The 10,303-nt window shown below is 41.4% G+C and overlaps 1 protein-coding gene across 1 annotated transcript; it reads right to left on the reverse strand.

The window, feature by feature from the left end:
• Positions 3,381 to 5,928, reverse strand: LOC110430822 (E3 ubiquitin-protein ligase RZF1-like). The gene is made up of 3 exons (XM_021448842.1): positions 5,742 to 5,928; positions 4,037 to 5,355; positions 3,381 to 3,926 (listed from the first exon to the last, which is right to left on the reverse strand). The coding sequence occupies exon 2, from the start codon at positions 5,188 to 5,190 to the stop codon at positions 4,039 to 4,041; it is 1,152 nt and encodes a 383-aa protein (XP_021304517.1). The 5' UTR covers positions 5,191 to 5,355; positions 5,742 to 5,928; the 3' UTR covers positions 3,381 to 3,926; positions 4,037 to 4,038.

A 10,303-nucleotide genomic window follows, 5' to 3' on the forward strand; every position in this document is an offset into this window, starting at 1 on the left:
CGCAGCGTGCGCGACGGGATGTTACGTACACCCAACCCAACCGGCCACTTACGGCGTGACAAATTTCCAGGCAGCGCCGTACGTGTACTTTCTGCTGCTGCTTACAGAGCAGGCACGTATGGTCCAGTCTAGCGTACGGGTGTCAGACTATAGCAGAAAGTATTATTTGTTGATTTATTATAAGTGAAAAATACTAATGAATGACTAAACTCAAACTAACAAGTTTTAATTACCGATCTCTCGCTCACTAACGTCTGTAACTCCCTCTCTCTGATCATTTTCCACTGCCCAATCGTTGTTGCGTCGTTGCGTTTGTTTTGTCGACGACCTGCCCCCATCAAAACCAAACCAAACTAAAGTTGCAGAGAAATTCTGGAGTTGCAAGTACGTAGTTTAGAAAAGAGTGATGAGAACGCATATCCTAATGATTCTAGCGGCGTCCGACCGAATTGCGTTTGAATTGAAGCCAAGGAAACCACGGAGTAGACTCGCGACGCCAACCGCCGCATCTGCCTCCTCCGGGCAAGTTGAAATTCAAATATGAAATCAGCACGTCCAGACGACGAGGATGCAATGCAATGCATGCGCGTTTGGGCAGTGGAGTGGCCGAGTGGGCAGTCCACGACGGACGTCCGAAGGGTCTCCCTGTTCGTCAACTCCGGACTTGTTTAGATGTGAAAATATTTTGAATTTCGCTACTGTAGCATTTTCGTTTGTTTGTGACAAATATTGTCTAATTATGGACTAACTAGGATCAAAAGATTCGTCTCGTGATTTACAGGTAAACTGTGCAATTAGTTTTATTTTTATCTATATTAATGCTCTATGCATATGCTAAAAGATTCAATGTCACGGACAATCTTGAAAACTTTTTAGTTTTTAGGGTAAACTAAACAAGACCTCCGTCTCAAGACCACTGCTGGGCTGGGCTGCTTGCTCAACTGCAGCAGATGCTGGTTTATAATTAGATTATTACTCCATTAGAGTTAGAGGGCTCGCAGTTTATCTGCAGTTGTTAAGGGTGCTAGCCCATCGAGTGGTGATTGTGGTGTCAGGCATAGCCTGCACCAAACTTTGGAGTCCATGCATGTGCGGGCAAATACCTGCTGGTAGGTACTAGGTAACGTACGTGTCGTTTTCGTTATCCACTGGCAGAGGAAATTATCGGGTAACTCTATCATCGGGTCGCCGTTTACTACCGCGCGCGCGCGCTCTCTCTCTTCTGCTCAAACCTTCAATTTCTAGAATCCATATTAATATTTTTTTAAAAAAAATTATTACCATTTTTATAAAAAAACATCAATATCTATACTAAAAAATAAGAATTTTATGAAAATTTTTCAGATAAGTTTAATGATATTAATTTAATACTATAAATCTTAGTGTTTTTTTTAAAAAAAATAGTTAAATTTTTTTTTAAAAAAGTTACTTACAATAATTCTAGTAATTGAACCTTTTGGGTAGTGAAGGACTAACTTAAGGCCTTGTTTAGTTCCAAACATTTTTGCAAAATAGACATTGTAGCATTTCGTTTGTATTTGACAAATATTGTCTAACCATTCGTCTCTATATATGCGCCGCAAGATTCGATGTGACGAAAAATCTAAAATTTTATATAAAAATTTTTTGGAACTAAACAAAGCCTAAGTCGCTATCCCCTAGACTCCTACAGTTTGATCGAGATGCATGGATACGGATACGGACTTGACCGTTCCGTCCTCCTGTGTGCCGAGTCAAGCTCAAAAATATCTCAAGTCAACTGCTCAAGGGACTCTGATCCAGAAGTCCAGATGTACTAGTAGTTTTTTAAGATAAAACTAGCCCGTAGTTTAGGAAAAGGAAACACACCCTAGAAGAAGCCAATCGTTACCGACGGGCGGTTGAAACCCTTTTTTTAGAACAACGGAGCGGTTGAAAACTTGCGAATTGGAATCGTGGAGCAATTCGTGACGCGCATGCATTGCCTCCGGGACTGACAAATCCAAATTTGAAATGAACATGCATGCATGAGCTCGTCCAGACGATTAGGCGAGAGGAGGATGCGTTGATGCGTCATTGCATGGTGCACGCGAGAGAAGAAACTACTCCGTCTACTCGTTGCATGCATTCGCGATTTCACGTTGGGGCAGTGTGACCAGTGGGCAGGCGTCAAGACTTGACTCTGGGTCGTCTGGGGCAGTGCGTGAAGACCACTCTGCCTCGGCTGCTTGCACTGCTGCTGCTGGGATGAAACTGCAACTGCAGTTACTCTTTGCCCCTTCCTTTACAGCATATACATATTTCCACGGCGTTTCAGCGTCAGACTCAGCAGCTTGCCCCCAAGTTCCGGAGCAGAGCACGGACGTGGCGAACGCGCACACAGCCGTTGGCAGCCCTTCTCTAGTCTCTACTCGGGACTCCACACCACACGCACGCAACACTACACCAAAAGCGATCTCACGCATACCTCGAGATTTTTTTTAAACATACTTTTTCTGCCGGTCAATATTTTTCTTTTACAATAATTTAGCAAATAATATTTTCAGTCATTACTTTTCAAACTAGCCTTATTCGCTTGAGCTTATCAGCCAAATCTATCAGTCATTCAAGGTGTTTTATCTCACAACAAATCAGTCGACGGTTCTTTCTACCATAGTTTATCAGTCAAATGAAGACACCTGCTGCAGGTGCCGTTCGATCAGATTCAGCGTCACAAGATAGCTTAGCTGCAAAATAACTCAACAGGCCATAGTATTCTGCGACTGCTTGGGAACCCAAGATCAGAACCAAACTCACTCGCTCTAAACTTCTAACCTTTGTTCCAAGACACTTGCGAGTGGAAATAGCTACCCTAGTCAGGACACAAAATACCACCACCCTGCTTCAAGCTTCAACACATCCTCGATTAAGAATCGCTGCAGCATATACTTGGAACGGCAAACCACAAACATGAGTTGCTAATCAGTAAATTCCAACAAATAAAACTCAGCATGAAATTCCCAAAATTCGAAAGTTGCATTTACCTACGAATCCAGCCATGCCTGCCTGATAATCAAGGCGTGGCAAATCAAAACACTCCAAGTTCGATGCCTACCAAACAGGGCCAAACCACCAACCAAGCAGAACAACAACAGAGAGTGGAGAACCAGACATCAAACCCGCACCTACCACATGATCACACCATCAAAATAAACAGCAAGCGGGATTCTTGCTCGGGCAATAGTTCCAAGGAACTGATAAGCATGACAACATCTCAGCTGTCACCCAACTGGTACGATGGCAAATGCTGTTTACGTGATCTCCTTGGATCAAAATACCAACACGAATGCACTTGAACCTGGCTGCAACAGAGACCAATTTCATGTTTTTTCCCCAAAAAACAATCATGAACAGGGAGGACAGAGCAATAAAAGGAACACATATAAAAAACACAGCAATAAGATACCAGATATCCTCAACCTCAGGGGTGACATTCAGGACCACATGAGGCAGCACCTGCAACGTTGCATCCACTCAAAAATACAACGGACTGTGGAATGAGGACCATTGGATGGTATTTGCCTTCACAGAAATTTTCCAGCCATCTTCTAAGGAGTTCTCATAGACAGTTAAAATATAAGACGCAAAGTCACTGCATACATACGCCATAACAGCTAGTGGAGGGGTTGCCTTACATTGGCCATACTGTCAACCAAATTGGCGTCCACATGCATGTCTAAGTCTTCCGGAGATGGTAAGCACGCTGGAGGCTAACATTTATTTGAGGCAAGTAAACATAACAAGCACTAGCAGATTACAAGCCACATAGTTTTCAGGAAAGCGAAGATAATAGTTTGTCTTCTGGGGGGGCGACCATTCAGAGATATGTACAGAAACTACAATATAAAGATGCCAGCCTCATATTTCAGAACACCTTCACCATATTGCAAGCTTGCATCCAACGCTGTCTGCAATGCAAGCGCAACTACTGAGGTAGGTATCAAGCACATTAATAGTAGGGTTGGTGTTTTCATTGTTCATATTATTACGGTCATAGACTCATAGTATTTATCATTACCTTCAGTTCTCAGATGAGTGTGGAACACTTTCATCATCATCAGATGAGAATGGATCAGAGAAGAGTGTGCTCAGAGCAGAGAAGATAGGACTATCAGAATGGTTGTCTCCATTGCGGTTACTACTTTCTGTATCACTACTGCTTGCAGCAGCATTGTCTCCATCTCTGTTCATGGCCCCTGCAGTGCTGGCTGATTCACATGGATTCTTCGTCTCCTCAGTAGGCAACTGAAATCGACAGATTGGGCAAGAACTGTGGAGCTCCAGCCATGGAAGTATGCAATGGGAGTGGAACTTATGCTGACAGGGCATCTGCTTTGCTTCTGCTCCCATCTCAAAATCCTCAAGACAGACTGAACAGCCCAACACTTCCTCGATGTTCACAGTTGGCAGCGCAGCTACTGCTTCCTTCTTGGCAGGTGGTGTGCCAGAACGATTGAGGTCACTCTCCGCCAAACGCTGCAAGAGAGTATCTAGGGCAGGACCAAGAAAGTAATCCCCAAGTGATACACCAGAACTTGTGTTGCTTGAGTCCTCTTGATTGTCATCAGATCCAAATGTTCCTTGCAGAATAATAGCCTCATTGTTGGAGTTGATCAGTATTAGGCTTTCTGTCCTCTCTCTGCCACGAGCACTCACTCTCTCAATTTGCCTTGCCCTCTCTCTCTGCCTCTCCATCCGCTCCTGAATCCTCTCCCTCGCCATCCGCCTCTCGATCCTCTCCCTTCTCGCTCTCTCCAGGTCTCTCTCTGTATCACTGTCAGTGTCATCCGAGCCCCTTACGTCATCACGGTCACGGATAGTCTGGAGCATCCTCAAAAGCGCTGATGAGCCCCTCCTCCTCCGCCTCCTACTGGAAGCTTCAAGCTCATGGTCTGAATCATCCTCTTCGTCATCCTCATCAGCATCATCGTCAGCCATGGCCTCCCTCCTGAGTCTTGATCTGCGGGACGAACCCCCCAACATACCAAACAGCAGTGGAGCCAAGAGAGAGAGGGAGCGATCAGACCTTGCGTTCGTAGCTGCCTCGAAGTCTTCAGAGCCCATCTCTTCAACAAACCCACCGTCACAGCTTGGGCACTTCATCTCAGGCATAGGATCTATCACCTCCTCACACCTGTGGCACCAATACCTAACTCCCTGGCCTTCATCCATCTTGAAGCAAGCTCACTTGAGACTTTTGAGTTTTCCTTCAGTATACCATCTCCCAGTCCAAATCCACCCCTAGATACTTGTAGCACAACCCAGCAACCGTCAGGAGCTCTACCGCGGCAAGAAGATGTCTTCCTTCACTGACCTGAGAAAGCTATCCTTGTCACCCTGAAACAAATTTCCCCATGAGCATCAGTACTTGACTTTTACTAGAAAAAAAAAACGCACACGCAAAGATTATTAAGGTACTGCTAACAGATCTACCAACAAAAAAAGGCAGACCAGTAGCTAGTGTAATCCCACTGAGGAAGCAACAAAGGCAGGACATATTTCTACTAGGAAACTTCGTAGCAGGAGCGGACCCGGTTAAGGACATGGGTGTACACATCTACACCCGACAAGGTTTTTTTGCGAAACAATCGAAACTAGTAGGCATAATACACGCGCGCACACACTTGTAGTCAGATCAGATCCGAATAGAAATAGTTAAGTTAGGGTTTGGGTGCTCAGTTCTCGCACAGCAGCAGGCAAGGGAAGACAACGGGTAAGCGTACCTGTGGTGCTCGTCGCCGGAGAAGGGCCCGATGAAGACCTCGGAACCTGGCGTAGGGCGGCGGCGACGGCCTGTCGGCCGCCCAGTCGTCGCCAAGAGGGAGAAACCGAGAGAGAGGGAGGGAGGGAGTGCGCACACTGGGCAGGGGAGAGAGAGAAGCCGGCTTGCACAGCCTACAGGCAAAGCCCGGGGTGGGTCCGTGACTCCGTGTCCGCCTGGACTCTGGAGGGTGGAGCAGCACTGGGCCCTCTTTGTCAGGGCACCAATCGGCTTTCACTTTCACAACCAGAAGGAATGCACTATTTGGTTGCAGGACTTGGGTCCGTGTCTGATTTTTTTATTGTTAGGCCTTGTTTAGTTGGCAAATTGAAAAGATTTTGGACACTCTAATGCTTTCGTTTATTTGTGACAAATATTGTCTAATTATAGACTAACTAGGCTCAAAAGATTCATCTTGCGATTTACATATAAACTGCCTAATTAGTTTTTATTTTTGATTATACTTAATGCTCCATACTTGTGTGGTAACATTCGATGTGACAAAAAAATTTAAAAAGTTTTTGATTTTTGGCGTTGACTAAACAGGCCACACAGAAAAGGGCTCATTTCATGTTTTGTTGAGTCCGGTCCATGTCTGTTTTTTATTTATTTATTTTTGAAGTTACAATGAGATATCTGGCAAGTAGAATGTACATGTCACTCTGTTTTCTTTCTTTCTCCTCGCATTTTCTTCTCCTCATGCACCAGGCCACCTTAACACCAAGACGGTTTTTTTATCCTCGAGGACACATGCCCTCATTTTTTCATACATTGAATTTATTTCGAGAAATATAAAAACACACATTTCAAAATAGTTTTACATTGAAATATGTATTTGTATACTTCTTAAAACGAATCCATGAGTAAGAGAATGAGAGCACATGCCCTTGAAGGGAAATAAACTTTACCATCTTAACCCCCACTGCTAAGTGCTAACTGCTTGATCCAGACGTTATCGTCGTATGCTCACCGTCACCGGGCCTAAGCTCCCTAACCATGTTGTCGCCGTTAAGCTTTGCCCGTGCGCCACCGCTTCGTCGTCTCATCGTCGCCACTTTATGTCTCGCCCTTGAGCTCTGGACTCATGACACATTTCACTCTAATCGTTAATATTTTCAATATATTGGGTTTGAGATTAATTGACTCATCGAAAGAAAATGTTAAATTATTACTTTTATGGAGACAATATGTTTGTTTGATTATATATATATAGAGACACGTAGCTACCCCACGTGGCCAGAAACAACAAAAAGGAGGACACGTCGTTGTTCACCGAATTAAATAACTCGTTTGGCTGTAGAGAAAGGAAGAGAGAGTCCGCTCTTTTTAGGATCGAATCCATTTCTAATTGTTTGATTAGGATGCATCGTTAGTGGGTAATGTCGGTGATTGGTTGAGGTATAAAATTCAACCAGCTTTCTTCCGTCTCAGTGCCACCATGCCGCTGGCCGGTGGTGCTGTAGCGACGTGTCAGTTCCTGGCTCACCCGCGCACCATGTGGATTGGCTTTGGAAGAAGAGGCCGGGATGGCCTCGCGGTCAGAGACGGAATCCAGTTTGCACGTGCCAGACGGTGCACGTACGGCACCCGGCTGAGAATCTGCTGTCACGTCCCATTAAGCCAACTTGTCGGAGTACTACTCTACAAGTAAATATTTTTTCCAACTTTTTTTTAAAAAAAAAACTGAATGGATTTTCCGTGTGTTTAGAACGAGCAAAGGTATCATGCAAGTTCCAGTGTTGGAGAAGCAAAGGTGCACCGTGCACATGGTCGAGCACATGGCTCGTTCGTTCGTTATCCGTTTGACGAACCTTCCATCAACTCCACTTATCCTTGTTGTCAGGGAAAAAAACCCTCCACTTGTCTTTGTACTATACACGTACACGGATTAGCGAAAAGAGGATTGGAAAACAAACGGAAAAAAGGGAAATGATGAATTGATAAAGCACGCACCAATGTGGTGGCCGACGATGATTATTTTAGCCTTTGGAGGATAGGGGTATTGGCCTATATTTGCATCTCATTAGGGGGTGTTTAGTTCCTAAAACTTTTGTTTTTTTTTCAAAAGTTTTTATCACATCGAATCTTACGTCTTGCGGCATATGTATGAGACATTAAATATGGATAAAAAATAACTAATTATACAGTTTGTTTGTAATTTACGAGACGAATTTTTGAGTCTAATTAGTTCATGATTGAATAATAATTATCAAATACAAACGAAAGTGTTACAATATCCATTTTGTAAAATTTTCTTCATCTAAACAGGGCCTCAATGGTCTAAGATTTTTAACCTCTACAGGTTGATGGGTACTATACTAGATTCAGCTCGGATCCAGAAATAAGTAGTACTCCCTCTATCTCAATTTATATATCGTCTTTGATATTTTATTAAAAATTTAATTCGATTTATAGAAAATACATTAACATTTATATCTCAAAAAAATAATAAATAATTAGATTTAAAGACCTTTCTAATGATACAAATTATATACCACAATTATTAATATCTTTAATATATATTTTATTAAAAATCAAAAAACATAAACGATAGTTATTTTGTGACTGAGTGAGTATAAAAATTTGCAGCCCCGAGGAGAGGGTCCCACAGCCCAACTACTTTCGCGTCATGCCGCACGAGATTGGTGAAGACCTTGGAGTGTCTTGACTTCCTTTCAGCTGAGATTGGTTACAGCCTTGACTTTTGCTTACCACAGCCTCCACCAACTTACGGAGTACCAGTTACAAGTAGTCGAGTACTTAGGCCTTGTTTAGTTCTAAAAAATTTTGCAAAATTTTTCAGATTTTTCGTCACATCGAATCTTTAAACGCATGCATGAAGTATTAAATATAGACAAAAAAAACTAATTGTATAGTTTGGTCGGAATTGATGAGATGAATTTTTTGAGCCTAGTTACATAATTGGACAATATTTGTCACAAACAAACGAAAGTGCTACAGTAACTATTTTGCAAAATTTTTTGAACTAAACAAGGCCTTATACAGTATCAGTACATAAAATTATGTAACTATAGAATTTACCTAGGTCAAACTAGCTTAATTCTAACCAAAATGCACAGTATTAATATTCATATCTCTACCTAGATTTACTACCAAAATTTTTCATAGTTAAATTTAGTGGCACTCATTATTTTATATCCTAATATTAGTATTTTTGTAAAACTTTGGTCAGGTTTTAAATTGACTCCTTAAGCAGTGATAATTCCATCATTTTTATATAATAACGCTTATCACTTACATAGCCGATGTCAGGTTGCCAAAATGACGTTATCTTAATTTAATTTGGATGGACAATTAATGTTCATAAGAGCAGAATGCAAGGAGTATGTGCAGCAGTCTTAGGCTATCTCGTTTAGACATTTATGTTCATACAAGATTTTTTTTTCATGGCGTGGAACAAATAAAGGGCTAAGGAAAAATACAATCATCACGTTTTTTCAAAAATAAAATAAAATAATACTATAAGGCCTTTTTGTCATGTAACTCACAACTATATATTTTATTACTTACACAAAATTTTAAAAATTTGAGTTGTACAAGGTAAATAAAAAATATCTCAGCATATAGTTTGTCTAATCAAACTACTAAAGATTAGACCTATATGAGACTGTTTATGTAAGATAATACCAGTAAATTTGTCTGTAGCAGCTCTAATTTTTTTAAATTTTGCACGAAAATTCATGTTCTTGTGATCAAATAGATAGCTATTGTAGCCAAACCTTAGAGCAACTCTGAGAGTATCTTTATATCATTCCTTATTGATAAAAATATAGATTTGTGGTAAAAGAGTACTCTTCAACAGTTTTTTAATTAGATTTCCAAATATTGTCATATCCAACATAAGGAAAACAACATTTTACCATTGTAATAAACTTTTGTTGACTTGTAAGATGTACCCCAGTCTAAAAAATTAATGCGACTCTAGAATAATACCAAGTCAACTGTTATAAAGTTTAACCAAAGCTATACAAAATAGTGACAATATTTATGATACCAAATATGTATAATTAGATTCGATATGAGATGTATTTTCAGAATAAACCTATTTGGTGTTTGAATATCACTGTTTTTTAATTCTTGACTAAAAAATGAACTATAATTGATTCCTGTGACTCATATGCCTTCCTTTGTTCATAAAATTAAGTATCATTGAATTCCTACAATATAGTCTAGAAGACTCTATTTATGACTTAGTTGTTTACTTGTTTCACGGTTACGTGAAAGCCCTGTGAATGATGAGGATGTACTCAAAGCGAACATGCCGACAACCACGGCAAGGACGCAGGGTGTTCGGTGGTCCCAGCAATGGAATCTCGAAATGCATCCCTCTAGAAATCGTAAGGAAATTTCCTCTATGTTTGCTTGCTTACCTCAGGGATTGTGTATATTCCAGTGCACTTGAGAGGGCATTAAGACATTTAGCAGCCATGGTCCCACAAGAGAATAAGAATGAGAACTTAGGGTATTTGTGTTAACATGGGAACATAAATGTTCCCGATTCGT

The sequence above is a fragment of the Sorghum bicolor genome, chromosome 1, assembly GCF_000003195.3.
Source record: "Sorghum bicolor cultivar BTx623 chromosome 1, Sorghum_bicolor_NCBIv3, whole genome shotgun sequence".
Taxonomy (NCBI): domain Eukaryota; kingdom Viridiplantae; phylum Streptophyta; class Magnoliopsida; order Poales; family Poaceae; genus Sorghum; species Sorghum bicolor.

Bases quoted from the DNA above. Each gene is read 5' to 3' on its own strand.
- LOC110430822 (XM_021448842.1), bottom strand. From the start codon at position 5,190: ATGGATGAAGGCCAGGGAGTTAGGTATTGGTGCCACAGGTGTGAGGAG.